Source organism: Mus caroli, unplaced genomic scaffold (assembly GCF_978045245.1).
Source record: "Mus caroli unplaced genomic scaffold, Mus_caroli_1 scaffold_6, whole genome shotgun sequence".
Taxonomy (NCBI): Eukaryota; Metazoa; Chordata; class Mammalia; order Rodentia; family Muridae; genus Mus; species Mus caroli.
Genome location: NW_028227261.1, coordinates 133,749,466 through 133,770,094, shown reverse-complemented (window position 1 = coordinate 133,770,094; position 20,629 = coordinate 133,749,466). Strand labels below are relative to the sequence as shown.

General features: G+C 38.4%; 1 protein-coding gene across 1 annotated transcript in view; it reads right to left on the bottom strand.

The window, feature by feature from the left end:
- Positions 1 to 20,205, bottom strand: part of Nkain3 (sodium/potassium transporting ATPase interacting 3) — a 651,800-nt gene extending 631,595 nt beyond the window's left edge. Inside the window, exon 1 of the mRNA XM_021159668.2 lies at positions 19,839 to 20,205. Coding sequence (XP_021015327.1) covers positions 19,839 to 19,892 — 54 coding nt within the window. The 5' untranslated portion in view covers positions 19,893 to 20,205. The remainder of the gene's footprint in view (positions 1 to 19,838) is intronic.
- Between the last annotated feature and the right edge of the window lie 424 nt (positions 20,206 to 20,629).

The window sequence follows — 20,629 nt, the reverse complement described above, 5'->3', positions numbered from 1 at the left end:
AGGGAATATAAGGGTAAGAGGATAGACTTGGGAGGAGTGTGATTAGGGCACATTGTATGAAACTCCCAAATAATCAATAAAGATATTGCATTGGAAAAAAGAAAAAGAAAAAACATTGTTTCAATTGTCAAAATTCAATACTTAGAAAGTCACTTGGCATTTAGTCTGTGATGGGTCTAGGATAGAAATTGCAGTGATCTGAGACAAGAGGACTGCTTTATTTCTGTTTCATCTCTGATGTCAAGTGATAACTCTTAACACGTTGATGGTTGTCTTAGTGCTTTTCCTGATTTTGTTTTGTTTTGTTTTGCTTTTTGTTTATTTTTTCAGTTGGTAGTCTTCTGTGATTTTAATGTATTATTTTGTTGTTGGTTTTCCTGCCTTTGATTTTGAGAGAGAGTTAAAGGGACTGGGGTGGGGGTGAGGGTCAAATATGGGTAGAGTGGGAATCAGGGAAAAGTTGAAGGAAAGGAAAGTATATAATCCAAATATTTTTAAAAGTATTAAATGACAAAATAAAAAAGGAGAACTAGCTCAATTTAGTTACCTATTAAAATAAAAAACTAGTATAATAAGGCTTCACAAGTAAGCTCACATGTCTCCATATATATTTCTAACTGTGCAACACCCTTGAGTTTTATTCCTTACTTTTAACCTGAGAGAAGCATGCTCTGAACTTGCCATAGCTACATTATAGCCTTAGTAAAGTTGTTTTATTTTATCATCTGAGGAATTACTAAAAGAAAATGAGCAAACTTCAAATTTAGATAAATTTAGTAAACATTACCCAATATACTATGTGCATTTAAAAATAAGGAATATTCATATATTACGGCAATAATATAAAAATAATTTTGTGTGTAGTATTTTGTTACAAAAATGTAGTACTTCAAGTTTTATTTTTGATAAATTATTCTAAATATCCCTTTAATTGTAAATTTTTAAATACCTTCAGACTAGTGGTCTAGCTCTGTGGTATAGAAATTGTCTTGCCTGCAGTACATATACTACCAGAAATAGTTGCTATGAATTCTATTACCACTTTAGGATAAGGAATACTTTCTTAAATAGTTTCATAGTATTCTGTTGGTTCTTTATCAACTTGTCTTTAAGCTGAAAAAGACAGCTTGATTAGTAAGTTCTGAACCAAAAAAAAAACAATAAATATTTGGTATGTATATAGGGAGAGACAGACAGACAGACTGACTGACAGAGACAGAGATGGACAGAGAGGAAGGAAGAAGTTGCACTATATCTACACAAATGGAAGTAATAATCTTGTAACCTTGAAGAAAATGAGAGAGAAAATTAAAAATTACACAATCCCTTCCACTTTTAAAACCTGAAATGATATAACAGATTAATTAAAAAGTAATTGGAGACTAGGAATCAGCCAAGTCCAACACTCACAGGCTCATATGGAGTAGGCAATAAAAATAGAATATGGGTATTATGTAAAAAGGATTCTTAGGTGTAGCTTCTAAGATTAACTGGTCACTCATCCTCCTTGAATGGTTAGTTATAGAAGATCTGGTGGAGGTCAACATGTCCCAAGCTCTCCTGGATACAGAGATGCTAAGGGCCCAACAGAGGATCTTACAACCAATTAGACATTTATATGGCCACACAACAATCTCTCAGATATGTACCTACCCAAATAGCTTAGGCTTGGATTTTTTCAAAACCCACTTTAGTAAGTGTTCTTAAGTGCTTTAACCTCCCATCTGTTTAGAAATAGTTCTTTGGGGTGATTCCAGTCTTCTTTGTCAAGATTTCAGCAGTTCACTTCATACAAATCAGCAGGGGTTGCTCGATCCACTTACAAACACTATTCATGAATCAGCAATGGCAGTTGGATCCAGAAAATCAAACAAACAAACAAACAAAAATCCTACAAGTCTCTATCATTTGGCCCAAATCAGCAGGAACTGGCAAAACACCACTGGAATATCACAATAAGTTCTTTGGTGCATTTCTCTCTAAGAAGTCTGTGAAGAAGGCAAGATGAACCAATGCCACAGCATTGTCAGTGAAGACTAGCATCAGCATAGCCCGATGAAGACCAGCAAAGAGTGGCAAGGAGAGCCAATGCCACAGTGCCATCCACTATCTCTTGGGTTATACCTATATCCTTTCCAAACATCACAGTGTCCTCTCAAGTGTCTGCTCTAGCAAATCAACATATGCCCCCTTTCCAGGTAGCTTCCTGAAAATCACCACATGTCTATTCTCAGCAAAGTATCCTCTCAGATGTCTGCTTCAGCAAAAATATTTTCTTTTAAGATAGTTTCCAGAAAAACATCACATGTCAAAACTGACTCTCCAAAGAAACCAGAAAATTCTACTTCAAATAGATTAATGGGGGAAATGTGATAAATCTAAACAGATTTATCTCTCTTCTCAGCAAGCTAAAAATACTTGAACAAACATATGATTAAATGAAAACCTACTTTATATGACCAACAGTGCTTGCTTTTACATGAGTACAAGGCAAGACAGATGCCTGTCATAGATATCAATCATAATCTCAGGAAACAGTATGATTTCTGTTTAACTCTTATGAGGAAAAATTATCTTTAAACAGATTACCCCCAAAAACTTTAGAAAAGGTTTTTGACATCATCTATTCATCAAAAACTGTCCAGTCAGACCACATCAGCAAACAACCTTTGCAACAAACAAAAGAGAACATGAATGTGGACATTCTTGTGGAAGATTTGAAATTCCAGGTCTGCTTACCTAGTGGTGTGACCTTGGACAAGACAAGGTGCTAAACACTTCCATGTCTTCTTTTACCTGACAGTAAAGCAGAGATAACACTGGCAATGTTTAGAGAAGTCATATGCAATAGAAATAAAAATATGAAATTATTACGTGTAGTTGCTGCTAAGTGTCTACATTTACTGAAGTATTATGTGAACCTTGGGCACAGGAAATCTTCAGAGAATGTGCAGAACAGCCTTTGTCCACGGGATTTTGCTCACAGAACTCTGCAGTGGCTATGCTCCAAGGACTTGTGTATAATAGTGTGGCAGGGATCATGCAGCGAACAAGGGTAAAAGTCTACTTCAGTCACAGAAAAACATGTGGGAAGCTTTTTTCTTTCCAGATGAAGAGACAGATAGGAGAGGTGGGCTCTTCTGCAGATACCAATTTCTTCTTTCTGAAGCTGAATATTTCCATGTGAAATCATGAGCTTAGAACTACTGAAGACACACTAACACAGGACAGAAGATCAGAGCAATCCCAGAAAAGCCAATGAGATTGTGAACAATGCTAAGCATCACTGAATTCTAAATCAATAAGTGTTTCCCTATTGACATTTTGTGACTTTATTAATGAATACGTATTTTTATTAGATCATGATCTGAAATGATATATATTTTAAAAATAGGTTGTTTGGTGGCCTCCTTTTACTCCATTAATTTTCAGCAGCTAAGGAAAAAAAAAACTATTGTACAATGAAATTAAAAAGGATTCCTAAAATAATGGCAAATCACATTGGGCCTTTGTGTCAATATAAATTCATATTTCTGGACATTCTCCTAAATGGTTACTCTTAGGCACTTAGTTTTTGTTGGTTTTAACCATGAAACAATACAAAAATAAACAAATCTCCCTAGTAATCCACAAACACAAGTCTCTGGACCACACTTTCAGCAGCTTTTGAACAGGTACTTTATAATTTTTCTACCTGTCATGAGAAGCATCCTGGTAATGCAAACCCCCAAATTTGTCATTTGTGGATAATTTATGAAATATCTATTGAATAACTTCTAAGTGTGTAATGGAGAATTCTGTGGAGAATATAAAATCAAGTAAGGCGAGTCCTCTTAGATCCTGAAGCAGGGTGAAAATTACCAAGTAAAAGATAAACTAAAGGCTTGAGAGATGGCTCAGTGGTTAAGAGTCCTTGCTGCTCTTGCAGAGGACCAGAATCAAATTCTCAGCGCCTCTGTTAGATGCCTCATAACGCTATGAAGTCTATGGACTAGAATCCCTCACTGGCCCCCGAGAGCACTTGCACATACATGCACAAATCTACAAACAGACCATGCACACACACACACACACACACACACACACACACACATACACACACACAAATACACTAAAGCTTCAAACCAGGAAACATTGAAGAATACAAACAGTACGACATAAACATAGTCATGCTAGTGGTACACATTATCAACCAAAAGATGCAAAATGAGAAAAATCATGAGACATTGCTGATATTTGACTTAAAATCAATGAGATTTCAACAAAGTTCACTGCTTTTTAAAAATAATCTACTAAAAATGGGAGTAAGAGAGTAAGTTTTCTGTATATGAAAATAAATTTTATATGAAAATTCAGTTAAGTAACTTGTTCTGTTACCCTAGTTCTAAACCTAAGGATTTCACTGTGAAAAACAATGTCTATTTTATATTATTTATGTTATATTTTATATAACTCAGAAACTAGAGTTATTACGCTTCTGAAAACAATACAATATACTGAGAATGTGTATACTTAATTTGGAACATGTTTGTAGTAGGCAATAAAAGATGGAACTTTGTTTCTTCTACTCTGTCTTAGGACTTAAACTGTAATTCCGAAGACTTTCCTACCACTTTCCAGAGCCAGCACCATCCCTAACTCCACTATAAATATGCATTACTATATGTACAGGTAAGTATGGCCTCTTCCTTTATGGAGGAAACTTCTCTTTGCAACAGACAGAGTCCATTGCAGAAAGTGACACAAATCAAAACGCAGAGTTATGGAGCCCAGTCTAAATGGGATACACATCTGCCTAAGCCTCAGGTGTCATTAAAGAAAAGACATAGATCCTAAGAGTCAGAAACTAAGATCGTGGTGTTGCTAGATTGTGTTTCCTAGGAATATCAGAAACCACACCTATAGTCTCATCAGTGTTGCTGCCTAAACACGAGCTGAACAAGAGCAACAGGCACGCTCATGTGCATGGGGAAAACCCCAAGAGGTTTCAACCTTATACAAAGAACTGCAAGCAACTGAGGAATGTTGATAGCTGGGAAAACTCTTCAGGGAAAAATGAAACAATTCACTAGTTACACAATATCAAACACAAAGTCAAATGGTCAGCCCTAACAACACACATACAGGTAACATTATATAGACTGAGTAGGTTTTGCTTATGTATTTAAGAGTGTGTGTGTGTGTTTACCTCAACAGCTAATGGAAACAGAGGCCATGAATTAGAAAGCAAGCAAGGAAGGATATATGGGAGGGTTAGGAGAAAATGAGGGGGTGATGTAATCAGATTATAATCCCCAAAATAAAACAACTAAGAATTCACAAAATTTATGAGCTCAGATTAGATTTCTAACAGCTATAAGGTTTTAATAATGCCTATCTAAGATACAATTTTTAATTTCAAATATGTTTTAATATATAAAAATGTTTTAACTCACATCAATAATGTAACCTTATCTGAGAAGAAACCTTATTTTTTTAAGTTGAGAATTCCTATAAAGTTTATAAGACTCTACAGCCATGCCACTTCACATAAAAGTAGTAATTTTAAAAACTCTTTTCCATAATAAGTTCCTTTTGCAAGATAATTCCTACACAGAATCCAGTGTTTTATAAAACATAGACTTTGTCTTTCCTCTTTTTGTGCTGTGGACATGAGCATATTGATGTGTGGTTGTTACATAAAGTATGTGTTGTGTATATACAAGTGTATGCTGGTACATGGTCATGTGTGGTTGCATGAACCTTTGCATGCATGCAGATCTGTGTGTGGAGACCAGAGGAGGTTATCCAGTACCCTCTTGTATCACTTTCTACTTATTCATTTGTGACAGTATCTCTCACTGAACTTAACACTAAGCTGGCAGTCAGAAAGCATAGGGTTCTCTGCTAACCTGGGCCTAATTCAATGCTGGGATTACAAGATCTCCCAGAACCTGCTTTGTATTACATGCTTGTTGGGTTCTTCATGCTTGAATAAACAAAAATTTTTTTTTTTGTTTTTGTAAAAATTTTGTTTTTGTAAAACAAAAAATATATACTCTGTGTGTGGTGTGTGTGTGTGTGTGGTGTGTGTGTGTATGGTGTGTGTGTGTATGTGGTGTGTGTGTATGTGTGTGGTGTGGTGTGTGTGCGTGTGTGTGTGTGTGTGTGTGTGTGTGTGTGGTGTGGTGTGTGTGTGTATGTGGTGTGTGTGTGTGTGTGTGTGTATGTGTGTGTGTGTGGTATGTGGTGAGTGTGTGTGTGGTGTGTGTGGTGTGTGTGTGTGTATGTTCATGTATGTTTACCACATTCCTGCTAGAGCTCACAGAGGCTAGAAGAGGGCATTAGATCTTCTGGAACATGGTTACAGGTGTTTATGAGCCACTTGTTGTGAGTTCTAAAAGCCCTGGTCTTCTACAAAAGCAGCAAGTGCTCTTAAGTGCTGAACACACAGAATCTTAACTCACCTGTTCACAAGGCACTGAGACTGATTTTTACAGAAAAGTCACAAATGAAATTATGGACTCCTGACTCCAAGGCCCCTTCTATTTCCTCTGTGATGATCTCAGAGGGCACTTGATGGGACTATAAGGTTAGTAAGATCAGAATATGCACAGAAGAAATGGACCAAAAAAAGAAGGGCTCAGAAGAGCTGGCTCCCTCTGAAGCAAAACAGAGCTAAATTTCAATCAGCCTATGGGCTATGGAATGTACTGAAAGCTACATCCCCAAAATGGGGATGACCTACTTTCTACATGACTTCACCAACATCCAATGTCCAGATACAGACTCTTAGTATGAACTCCTTGGAGGCACTGTACATTGTACAATGTGAATTGTTTCACAGTTACATAGTGCATCAATCTAAGGGCCATGGATGAGGACATCAGCACAGAGCCCAGTCTCCACCTAAGTGCACTGAACAACTGTCTCTCCAGGAGTCCTCTGCCCATTCACAGCTTTCTGCTTCAACACTAGGCTGGAAACTTAAAAGTTTTTAAGTGATTAAAAAAGTAACCAGCCTGAATGCATAAATAAAGTATAAAATACATTTAATTTCACATCTGAATGCTCTTAATTATTCAAATGTACCTTAGAAATATGCAAGTATCAGAACGTTTGATTTACAAGTTGGGAACACTTGTATGTGAGTATAAATGTTTATTGCATGCTGTCACTAGTAACACTTGATTCCTCTCTTTTTTTTTTTTTCAGGACAAGCAGATCTATCATATTTTATTCTGTAGATCACCATAGAAATAGTTTCGCAAATCATCCACAAGCTAGACAACACATCTTGTTCAGGCAGAACTCTTATAGAATTTGCTTATTCCTGCTATTTGGTAGGAAAGGATAATTACAAAGTAGTCACCACAATGAACTTACAAGAAGAGAAAATCAATGGAGTTGTCGAATGATGCGTGTATCAACTCCAAGCCCCAGGTAGCAATCTTACGTAATTAGATGGGAGGTAGACAATTAGTAGGTGACACTTACATCCTGCCTGATTCTTTTTCTGTAATGGCACCTTTTGTGCACCCATTTCATCTGGGACATGCATGATAAGGTATGGGTTCTGTTGCCACTTTTATCAAAGAAAAACTGTACTGAAAATTAAACAGCCTCCTTCCTCAGCCATATGGGGAGGAAAGGACAGATCATGAAACACTGCTCTAGGTGTCCTCTGAGATCCTCCATTAGAATGTCACACTCAAGAAAATCCATGTGATAAGGGAAATCCCAGGGGAGACGCAGCCAGGCTGCTGCCACCTGAGCTCGAGGATCCGTGCCATGAATGTCAATGAACATGTGGACATATCACGCCATAGCTGGCTGCTTAAGGACGAGGATAGCAAAATTCAACATAGGCATCTCTGTGTTTGCACTCCTTTCTGCAGAAAGAAACTATGGAGAGAGCAGCAGGATAGGCAGAGATAAACATGGTGCAAACATAACTTCAATTGTGCCTTATTATCCTTCTATCTGCCAAACCCTATATCATAGAAATGAATCACTACTTACCAGCTGTCACTTGGGGAGTGCTAAAGAAGCTTGGAAACTCTGTTGGTAAAGTGAGAGTGGGTCCTAGTTCCTCTAGTTAGCCTTCTACAGTTAGCACTCTTTATTCTTACTGATTCTAGGGGAAGAATCTAAGTCTATTATCTAATATCTCACTAAAAACCAGTTGAGGAGCTAAAAAGAACAGATATATGCTCTTGACTCTGGCAAAATTGGCTTAGCAATTTGGTTCAGCCAAAATCAAAACATGGGACAGTGATTCCAGGGGTGAAGGAGACAGATTGAAGCAAAGGCTGGAGGGAGATATTTTTATTAGTATTGTGACCTACTTGCTTTCAATTCTAATAATTCGCCATTAGCCTTCATGTCTGAGTCTCTTCATTTTCCTTCTCAACTACAGGTGTTTCCAAAATAACTTTTCTAATTAAGTTTGACTGAATATTTCATAATACTTCAATGTCAGAAATAGAAAATCACCCCTCCTTTGTTAAGAGTGCATTGCTAATTGCTATATAGGTCGCTGGCAAATTTGCAATCCTATATTTGCTACTTAAAATACAATATTGCTGACTCATCTCTTGTCTGTGGTTCATTACTGTTCAGATCATCATATCTAGGCTGCTCATATAAAATACTACCACTAACCATATTGGAGTTTATATGTGAGTATATAATGGGATGCAGCCCCAAACACCATTCCCAGATATCTGAGAGGCACAGAAAGAGAAACCCTAACTATCAAGGTCATCTATGAATGTTCAGGGGCTGTGCTCCTTAGGGATGCAAAATGAAGTACATTAAATTTGTCCTGCTTTACTGCACTCTCTCCACTCATATTCATCCCACCATCTACCATTGACCTATTTCTATTACCGTATGACTACACATGCACAGTGATATCATATTCAAATCTGTTCTCTGCTTGCTGAGTGGGTGGTTCAGTGTTGTTTTTGATGACCCACCTCAAAGGTGGTGGAGGCTCAAGTTCGGAGTGTGTGGTTCACATCGCTTGACCATTTCCTGAGATATTCTTTGGCCTATAGAAAAAGATTCTCAGTCATTGTCCTTTTATTCATGTCAGGGAAAGCAACTGGTCACTTCAAATCTAAATTTTTGATCACTTCTTAATTAAAAAATGATGTTGAAGACCAAAGGAGTGAAGTTCTATTTATAAAATGGCCACTCCTTTAATAGCATTTAAACTCCTCATCAGTAATAGCAACTAATGTATATTTTGTAATCAAATTTGTTTGTGACAATTGGAAATTAAAGATGTACCATTTATGTGTCTGAAATGCCTTAGCCTGGTCTTCCAGAAATGAAAATTACCTAAATGTATTATAACTAAATTATCAGGAAGTGAAATTGATGCAGATCTATTTTCAAATGTCAAGCTAGTTTGTCTCCATTATGGAAAAATACATTAACAAAAATCAGTATTCCACACTTTGGGTGGTTCTTAAAGAAAAAGGAAACTATTAAATTATAATAGTTCTTAAACTAAAGTCCCCAAAACATCTGCATTCCAACAAAATTACCATTAGTAATGAAGGAGTTAAACGTTATAACGTATAAAGACACTGCAGGTCTAGCCAAACAAACACATGAATTATACATGTCCAAGGATTGTGCTATGATGGAGGGTCTCTGAAATGTTATAAAACATTAAGTCTCCTACTTGTGAAATGATTCAACAAGGCTCACATGGAAGCATCCCTGAGGAAAGCTCCATCTGCACACTTCCAACCACAGCTCTCTGTGAGATGAAAAGGCTGTTAGGGGATCTTGGCAGGCCCTTAATGGTTCCAAGCCATCATCTAATGCTTCTCTCTAAGAGGCCCTGAATTTAAGCCATCCATTCAATACTGTGGTTACAGCATTCCGATCTTTAGTACGTGAGCTATCCAAGGCCAAGGAAGAGTTTATTGTCAGATGGCAGAAAAGGATTAGTGACTGAAACTCTTAGGAGGAGAGAAGACACCGTGAGTACCGACCCCAGTGGGAAAACTGCTTATATTGGGCAGCAAAAGAGCTTGCCAGAAGTAGTTCATCTATTTGAGAAAATGGAGCATGCACAAAGGGGGAGAGTCCTTGATCTGCAGATAGCTTGTATTTCATCAATCCTTTGTTTCAAATGCAACAGGGTATGTCTTGAGGGACCCTAAAAATAGATATGGCCAATGAGAAAGGCTACATTCTACTGAAATTGCAAACAAAACAAAAGTTGTTTCTAAGAACTCAACATCTCTACTTGGGACTGAAGTCTCCTGCATCACGCTTTCCTGTGAGGAAATAGCTTGCTCAGAGAATTATACTTTGCAACTAACATCTTTGGCATAGCGTATTTATGTTAATGCAGACACAACATTCCACAGAGTTCTTTTCTTACACTTCTACATGCTACATGTTATGATATACTTCAAAACATTATATGTCTAACTGCATTAGAAATGTACAAATGAGAAAATATGTTACTTCAATACACTCTGTAATTTTCTCACATTTCTTTTTTTCTGGCTATGAATGATAGTATAATAATGCCTACCTCTTAAAGACATCTCAAAGAATGAAGCAAAGAAATTTTGGATGCATATGGTTTTGGGATCCTGTTATATCAATGACTCATTTAAAAATATTAGACAATGAATATTATATTATAAATGCCTTCCAGTGTATGGTTAAATACACTAAATACACTTATTATTAAATACACTTATTTATATAAATAAGTCTCCTTTAAGATTGAACATTCACAACTTAACGTGGAGTCAATGGAATATAGTAATTCAGTTGAGCCTGAAAAGCCAGATGTGGCTGTAAAAAGACATTTGAATCCTTTTGATGTTGATTCTTTGATATCCTCATGGGAAGAACTAATTAGGGCCAATAATGCAGACAGGTCGCTAGGTATTGAAGTTAGTTCTTGCTCATAGGAGCCAGTCAATACAAAATAAGCAGAAATGAGGCTCCCATGGGGGAAGGAGTCTTGTTTTAGCCAGTTTCTTAAGAATGAAACCTATGAGACATTATCAATTACTAACTTACTTAGAGAACTGCAAAATGTATAAACACTTTACAGAAACCAGAAAATGACTATGCAGAGTAAATAGTGCAATTTTTAATAATAAAACCTTTTCCATTATTCTTAGATAATTTTATACATGTCTATAATGTACATGTTTATATTACACATTATGTTTTCGGTACATGAATAAATTAATAAATTAATTAGTTGTATGAAGAATTAATTAAAGGCTCCTTAATCAGTAACGACTCATAGGAAGAAAACTGGCCTTCTGATAAAAGACTTTGCCTGGTGTGTTATTAAATGTTTAATAACTGGCTCTAGAAGACAGCAGGGTAACTTGATTTGTGACATTTGTATACTTGCATATGAAAATACTTCTTCCATAATAGAACTCGATACCAATATAATGTCACTAGACTTAAAAGTTGGACAAAATCTTCTGTAAGCTGCATGCTTCTATGTAAAAGTCCTACCCAACAGCACTGTAAATGTAAAATAATATCCAGATGGTAAATATGCTGACTTCTGAATATGCATTACTTTTCTTTCCAGATAATTTATTTATAGCTCATATAATTAATTTTTTAAATAAAACTGCATTTAACAATTGGCTCATAAAATCTCTAAACCCTCTCTGTAAACTCTTCCCAGCTGGGACAAGCTGGCTCTAGTATACATTGCCTTATCTCACTATTGGCCAATTAGAAAACTGTTCATGTGGAGAAGAAAGGGTAGAAAGGGATAAGGATGTTTGGGAAAGAGATTCCAATGCTAGAAAGGCATGCGGATCTCTATGTTGTAATTAAAGACAAAGCTAAAGTAGGTTTCTTCTTATAAACTACAATTTTAAAGATTTCCTTTATTAGGTATTTAGATTTAAGAAGCTTGGTATAGTGAAACATACCTGCATTTCCACTACTCTTGAGACAGGGGCATCATCACAAGTTTTGTAGCCATCCTAGACTGCATAGTAAGAGTTTATATGCAATTATATGTGCATATGTATGTATGTATATATGTATATATATTCAATTATATATCTATACTTGAATATATGTGTATATTCAAGTATATATATATATATATATATATATATATATATATATATATAATGAATGAGAGAGAGATGGAAAGAGTAAACATTTAAGGGAAGAGTTGCCACTAATGAGAATTTTTATTTCACAACATCTTAATTAAGATCATTTCATTTCAAGGTACTTTTTAGTGGAAGAAACAACTCAAGCACAGTGCTTTGTTATGTATCCTGATTAACTGAGTTTACCAATCAGTCTGCTTATCCTATAGCTTCCTACTTACAAACATTTATTCTACTACATACTGATCAATACCAAAATATAAACATATCCCTTATTACTGAAAAAGAGAGAAGCTGCCAGCAATATATATGCCTTAACATAAGCTGGTTGGGCTCAATTCTCTTACAAGAAGAGAACTGCTGCAATCTAGTTTCCTTAACTGAGACCTATTACTAACAAAGCAATGCCTGAAGCATTCAGAATGCAAAGTCCAGTGGAAAGAGTAGGTTGAAGGTACCTAACATTTAATTCCACTTAATGGTTTAAATATATGTTGTTAGTAATGGGAAACATTCTAATGAATGGTCCTACTGCAACAGGAGCCATTGCCAACCCCTAGGCTTTCCAGTTCTTAATCTCATTTTCCACTCTCTGTAGGTAAGTGTTTCTGTTCCAAATGAACAGTTTTTTGTTTTCTTGCTGCATCAAGGGTGTCATATCCCCCAACCCATTGTACCCAACTACATTTATTCTATTGTAGTTATGTTAATGTCTCCTGCATATTGTGTCTATAGCTCAATGGTCTTTACCTGAGAAAGCATTCATAGCACATCTCCCATTTTATTTGAGGAATTTTGATAATTATTCCAGATTTAAAGCATAGACTAGTTTCTTTTATGGGTTAATTTATTTGTGTTACCTTAGTAGCCACTGCTAATCACTGCTAAAGAATGATCCTTGGGTGAAAATGATGTTCTGCTATGGATGGACGTGTGCTTAACAGTTTCCTCTGAGATTGAAGCTTTTCATCTTGGAGGGAGAGTTCCTTCAGCAGAAAGTTAAACAACTCAAAACAACTTCAGAAAGTACCTGAAACTGAGCAGATTCACTAGGCTGCTCTCTGCCAGAGTAAAGTATCAAAGCTCAGAGTCCTTCTGAAGAAGGTGACACACAGGACTTCACTAATATTAGCTATTAAAAAACACAAGCTGCTTTGTCTGTCATCTACTTTTTCCACACATGTTTTACCTGTGATATGTCATTGTGTCTATTAGTCCTTCAGAAATGACTTGATTGTATAAAGAGAAGAATTCCCCAAATTTATGATAAGGATATACTTCTGAGGGAAAAACAAAAATCTTCATGAAAGCAATCACTGTGAAAGTTAACTGATTAAAGTTGAGAACATTATTTTTAAAATCAATAGTACTTTCTAGAGAATAAAATGTGGAAATGTCATGGGGAGATATATATATATATATATATATATATATATATATTTCCATATCTATTTTCTCAACCTTACAATTCTGAAATTCAAGGAAAGAGATGGGAGTAAGAACACAGAAACACAGGTGGTTTTCAGGATGCTGGGATTTGTCCCTGCGAAACAGGGGGTGCACATTTATGTAAGTGAAAACTGATTCTGTATTGCTGGGTTATCTAAGGTAGCTTAAACAGATGTGTTATGATCTTTTGATGGAATAATGCTGATCTCATTGTAGTAGTATTAAGAACAAGTAACCATGCGGAAGACAAAGGCAGTGCATCCATGGTCAGGACAGGGAAGCTATACAAAGGATTTGGGAAGAGAAGAATCATAAAATAGGTTTAAACCAAAAACATCACAGAAAGTATTAATCAATGAAATAAACATGTAATCAGTAGGTGGAGCTTGAGAAAGAAAAGATCTGACGATATAAATCTGTTAGCTTGGAGGCTTATACTATGAAATGTTCAGCATTTTCTTATAAGTGCCCATCAGAAAGATATATCTGAATTAATCTCAATAACACTGGTACCATGCAGGCCTTAGTTTGAGATAAATGGACCATATGGTGGCTGTAGGTAATGATATGTACAAAGTGTTTAAATAGTGGGAACCTAATGTTAAATGTGAGAAATTCCAAACAAATTCATGAAGAGACTATGCTGTTCTGGTTGTTTGAAATCCTCCCCATTCTGAACCTACATCAAAATATCCAATTGTTCAGTGCACTGTAAAAAGTATTATTTGACAATTAAAAACAATAGTAAAATCAGGACTTCAGTTAGCAAAGTAAAACTAAAAACAGTCTTCAAGTTCTTACAGAGGGTCCGAACCATCCTAGTAAATACTGGAGAAGAATCCGGAGAGCATTAACATCAAGGAAACCTTTAATCCATGTATTATGAGACCTGAGGACTGCTATTGAAAGAGACAGAGACTCGGAGAGAACTGAGACACGGGAAGGGAGATCTCATATCTATCCCAACAGCAGTCCTGTTCTGTAATAAACCATCACTGACTGACCTGTCTTCTATCTGGGGTCCATCCTAATGGATATAGCTCAAAAGGAATAGCTCAGACAAGACAGAGAAGGCACACTGAGCTTGACACACACAGTCTGGATGCAGTGTATCTCAGTAATAAACCTGATCAGAATGGAAACACAATACTCTAAGAGTCCTACAGACTGACCCCGTTGCTCGATAGTCAGTAATTCTCCAAGGGAAAGAATCACATGTGCAAAAGCTAGAGTTCAGGAACTCCAGAGGGACAGTGCAGTCAGAGCTGGAGAGTCAGCCATCTCTGAGCCAAGGACGCAGTTCCTTTCTGTTTACCATCAGAAATGAAGCTTCTGGTAGACAGTCTTGAGAGAAGTCCAGGCTTTCCAAGTTTTTCCAACCCCCAAACCTACTTAATTTGAATGACAGCCCGTCCAAATCTTTGTGCACCTCATAATATTCAATCAGATTGCCCCTCATAGATCCCTTGTATGACCCTGATCTCAAGGTCCAACCACCTCGATAAGGGAAGCCCACGAGGATGGTAAGAAGCACTATGCCTCTTTCTAGCTCCTGGTGGATTGTCTGCAGTTTCTGCATGTGAAGGCCCAAGGCCATGGTCATAGTAGCCCAGTGACATAATCAGTAGCCTCTCCCTTTATCTTCCTCTGTGTTCGTATGCCTATTTTGTGCAAATTTACCATAGTTCTGTTCCTTAAGAGAACCCAAACTAAACGGATCTCACTACATTTTCATAGATAGAATGTATTTTGACTGTTTTCAGCCCCCTATTATCTATCCTGTCTTGAATCCCTTCACTCCTGCTTCTCTTTTCTCTTCCCAGACAGCCCCCTTTCTACTTTCAATATTTCCTGTGGCCTCACATTTTTTAACATTCTTGTGCACTTGATGTGTAGGTCAGCTCTCAGCCTTGGCTTATGAAAGGTGATTTCTACACCAATTCTAATGTCTCATTATTAGTCATGAATTAATGAATGCTCTTAACCTTCTTAAGTTTCATAAGATGAGCCAGAATATTGAAATAAAGACAACAAAAATTAAGAATTCATTGCAGAACTGGAGTGATGGCTCAGCAGTTAAGAGCACTGACTGGTTTTCCAGAGGATCAGGGGTTAATTCCCAGCACCACTGTGGCAGTTCAAAACAATCTGTAACTCCAGTTTCAGGGAACTGTTGGCCTCGGCAGACATTGTATGCATCTGATGCACAGACATACATCTGGCGGAACCCCAAATACATATAAAATAAAATAATCTTCAAAAGGTAAATCTTCTGCACAGAAAAAAAAAGAGCTGTTTAAATTAAAACCATGTAAAAGCAAAACTATCACTATATCTACATTATAAAACAAATGAGTTTCCATACTGGCTGTCCAACATTTCTGTGAGATAAGCAGTGCATTTCACAAGACTTAATTCAAAACTCACACAGATATGTCACTACCAATCGTGCACATTTTGTTTGCGCTTTTGAATGTCACAGGTACTCTGCTCTCAAGATAGTGAGAAGGTGAAATAGAAACCTTGAAGCTTTTCTTCCACTGTCTGTCAGCAAACAAATGCTGATTTTCTTTAACTGGGGAGGATGTTCTTCCAAAATAAAACATACAACCCATCTATATGTTAATAGCTGCTTGTTTAGGTAAATCTCTTGGGTTTTCTGTGGCTATAAATATGCCATCATAGTTTTGACTTTTAATGGGCTGATTACCAGCTCTGACAATAAATATAGCTCTCACCATAAAAGAATATAAAATATAATAACTTCTTCAAGTAATGACACGTCAAGTTTTATTGAGCAATCCTTAGAGTCTGATGACTATATGGTGGAAGTTGTCTAATACTTTGTAGGAACCATGCCTGCCATAGTGCATTCAACACTTTCCCTAGGCAGCTCAGGGAAAATATTTCTGAAATGCCATGTGGAGGTAATGACAGAATTTAACACACACATTTAAGGCTCATTTAAATGGTGACTAAAGCTGATTTAGCAAACGTATGCTCCAGTGTTCTTTTAAACTCTGGATTCTACACACCTGATAATAGAATACTTGCTATTATACACAGCAGCAAACGTGTCATTAGATAAGATGTATTTAAAAGCTTTTTGTTGACTTGAGAAATGGGTGGGATGGTAACCAACTCTTTCCTAGGAAGATTCAGGTCTCAACGTTTTCTATGCTCCTGTCTTTATCCTTTACACTTTCTCTTTAATCTGGTCTGGCAGAGTTGAGGCATAAGCACATAAGGAGAAAAGGCAATGATGGAAAATAGTCACAGTAGCAGAAGGAAGATAGAGGACAGACTTGCAAATCAGAGTTCATCAGTGTTAGTCACCTAAAAAATGGCAAGTTCGTGCTTTCTTACTTTGGAGAGAGTAAAGCTCATGAGCAAAGGAATCAGATCACTGATCTCTTGGCTGTCTAGAATTAAATCTCCTGGGCTGTTTAGGTAGTGGTCTGCGAGTGAGTGACTCTGTTGTTACTAAGTGAATTCCTTGCACCAAGTCTGAGTAGGAAGTGGCATCCCCTCTTCTCAGCAGCACTTGTTAAGGTTTCAAAGTCCTCATCTCCCAAGGACTCACACAGTAAACAAAACCAGGAAACTGGAAGAGGGGCCTCTGTTTTCAGTGGGAAGTGCACTAGGTCTCACAGAACCTGGAGTCCTTTCCCTGAGCACTCTGGAGCAGATTTAAGCAGGCTCAGAGGGATGATTTCTTAAATGTTCATGATTTCAGTGAGCCAGTTATCAACCATAACCATTATTGTAGACTCAATAATATAAGATTAAATAAATCATATTCAAAACAGAGGTGCTAAATATCTAAGGTTCGCTCCTTCATAATTATTTTTCTACATTCTTCTTTATCTGTGCTTTTGAAATTGTTTAAGCCTCTTATTTTAGTAAACATTTTTCAGTGATGCATACTAAAACTACAAGTATATAGCCTCTGCTTTGTCAAAAGAAATTCATAAACAACCTTTTAGGGCCTGTAAATTATTACACAGATCAGAAAAAGAAATCTGGTCATAGCAATGATGAATTCCAATTATGTTTCAGTGTCTCCTTTCCCCTTAAATCAAATAAAAGCATCAAACAGTAGTCACATCAAAACTATAAAGACAAGAGCTTGTCAAACTCAACAAAAGAATTATTCCAGAAGTAATTTATAGTAAGAATTTTTGTGGTTTTTTTCAATGCAGTACTATTCTTTACATAAACTATGCTATCATGCACTAATTTAATAATGTGGTAGAGAAGAATCCTGGCTAGTTTTTCTTGTCAACTCAACACAAGTTGGAGTCATTTCAGAAGAGAAAAACCTCCAATGAGTGAACACCCCTGCCAGCTTATCCTGTACATTCTCTTAGTTACTGATTGATGTGGGAAGGTCCAGCGCACTGTGAGGGGTGACACCTCTGGACTGGTTGTTCTGGACTTGTATAAGAAAGTAGGCTGAGAAAATCACAGGAGTAAACCAGTAAGCATCACTCCCACTCCCCAAGGTGTCTGCTTCGGGCTCTGCTTTCAGATTCCTGTCTTGAGTTCCCACCCTAATGTTGATGACAGACTGTGTTATGGATTTGTGTTTTAGTGTCTTATCATAGAGGTAGAAACTCTTACCTAGACAACACATATACTTTCTTTTGTTTAGGATCCAGTTATGAAATTCGTATGATCATGTCTCCACCTCTACCATACTACAACTTACTTTGGGGGAAAACAACAACAACAACAACAAAAACCTCTATGAGTTCCTCATGGACAAATTAGTGAAACTGGTGAACTAAATTATGACTGTGTGAAACCCTTACGTGCTATATGAATGTAACACTAAATTATGCCTTTACGGGTCACACAATCCAGTGTGCTAACTAGCAGCAGCCTTAGGGAAACAAGAGTTGACCGAATTTATTCCTTTTTTTTTTTTTAATTTAAAAGCCGAGTTCACTTAAAAAAATCACTGTGTAAGCTTTCTTTTGAGGGTTTTCGCCCCAGCTAAAGAAAAAAAAAAACATGCTCATGTGTAAGTTTAAAATTATTGTTATTTCAAACACATTGTGGAATAGGCTATCCAATAGTCTTCCGGATTTATCTGTTTTGCGTGTATGATTACAGAAGAATAAGCACATATACAGTGAAGCTTTGGGGGGAAACTGGAAAAGTGAGAATGTTTAAAAACCTCCAGTGAACAAGGACTAACTACTACGCCTCATTATTACTTCTTCCCGTTAATGAGCCCTGCTAGAGCTATCACCATTAGGTAAAGTTCTCTGAAAGCCTTGTCAAAATACACCACTTACACCTTTGTGGTTTCTGACAAAACAAACGCAATGATTCAAAGAAAGGAAGTGCCGCGGGGAGCCTACAAGGTCTGCTCCCTGAACTAGGAGGGAAAAAAAAAGGACTATGAATCTCACTCACAAAAGTCTGGCACAGGAGATTGCAGCCTTGACTTCTGGTGACCACGAAACAGACCACAGAATCAATCCTAATAACAATAGGACCCCGAGTATTTGCATAGAATCAGAAAGGTCTTTTATCTTTGTACCCTGATTTCCAACTTCCCATTCCACTCACTCCCTGGGCAAGGGGCCAAGCCAAACAGAAGCCCGGTTCCCTTCTTTGCTCTGTTCACTCCCCAAAGACAGCTGTCAGTCCGTAGCATCCTGAGCACGCAGCATTTCAAGAAAATCAAAAGAGGAACTGAAAAGGCAGAGGCTGAACTTGTGGTTCCCAAGCACAGCCACATGTTCCTGGAGTACTCCACTCCTCTATGATCGACTTCCAGATACTGAAAGAGAGGTGAGATTGCAGCTCTCTCAGTAACTGGCTGCCCCCAAGCACCTTCTAACCAAACAAGAACCTGTGTCCAGAAAACCGTCCCAATAAGAGCAAGCTCCAAACCCAGGCATAACTTAAGCAGAATTGCAGAGGATGCACACTCTAGGTGTCCAAGAGAGGGGAGGGGATATTGCTCTCTCCTGGAACGCCACCCCAGCTGCCCCCGACCGCGTGGCGACGCCGGGTGGGGGCGCAGTGAACCCAAGCGCCTGGGACCAGAAGTGAGACCGCGCCCTCCTGTGGGCAAGAGCTACCAGGAGGGAGGCACAGATAACCTGGAAGGGACAGAGAGGGTGGGGGATCCCTCTGATGCGCTCCGCCGGCTCACCGGTCTTTAGCCGAGAGCTTCGGATCCAGGGACTGAGCCCTACAAGCCAGTCCAAAAAGCGGACTGGTTCCAGACCGGACGCACTGGGCACTTACCAGCTGCAGTGCGCAGAGACAGACCAGCGAGCAGCGCCCAGTGCAGCAGCCCATGGTGGGGCCAGCGTCCCAGCAGCGCCGCTTGAGAGAGATCTGGCAGCTCCGGCTGTATCCTGCGACTTCAGAGCAGCCCGCGCGGCTCTCTCTCCGACTGACCGGGCGCAGGCTCCGGACCCCGCGGCCGGCTTTCTGCTTTCAGACTGGGGCTCGCTGTCGCCTTTGTTAATCTGAGTGCAGGGCGGGCGGAGGTCAGCGCGGCGCGCCCGTGCAGTGCGTCTGCCGGGGGTCCCTACCGCCTAGCGCGAGGGTCGGCTTCTTGAGGAGGGGGAACCGGGCGGAGGGCGGGGGATGGAAGAGGCTACAGCTGGTGAGTGGGTGAATGTCTTTTAGGGGAGGGGAGAATGCAGGAGGTGGGTGTCTGGAAAGTGCGGTGGGCTGTCTGGGTCGGTGTGTGAGCGTGTGTGCTCACGCGAGTGTGTGTGTGTGTGTGTGTGTGTGTGTGTGTGTGTGTGTGTGTGTGTGAGTTGGGAGGGGATGAATGAAAGAGAGCGCCTCTGGGGAGGATCGTCTTGCCTTGTTAGGAGTCTGGGGAGAGAGAAAGAGACTGTGGGAGGATGAGAATGAATGTGAATGAGCTTGAATCTGGGAGGCCCCCAGGGATTTGAAGCCTAGGCTCACGGAGCAATTGTGGAGTCATAAGCTGTAGGTTTTCTTTCTGGGTGTGAGGAGTGGGTGGAAGCTACTGCAAAACCTGGAGCTAGGTTTACCCAAGCTGCCCTGGAGAGGTACAT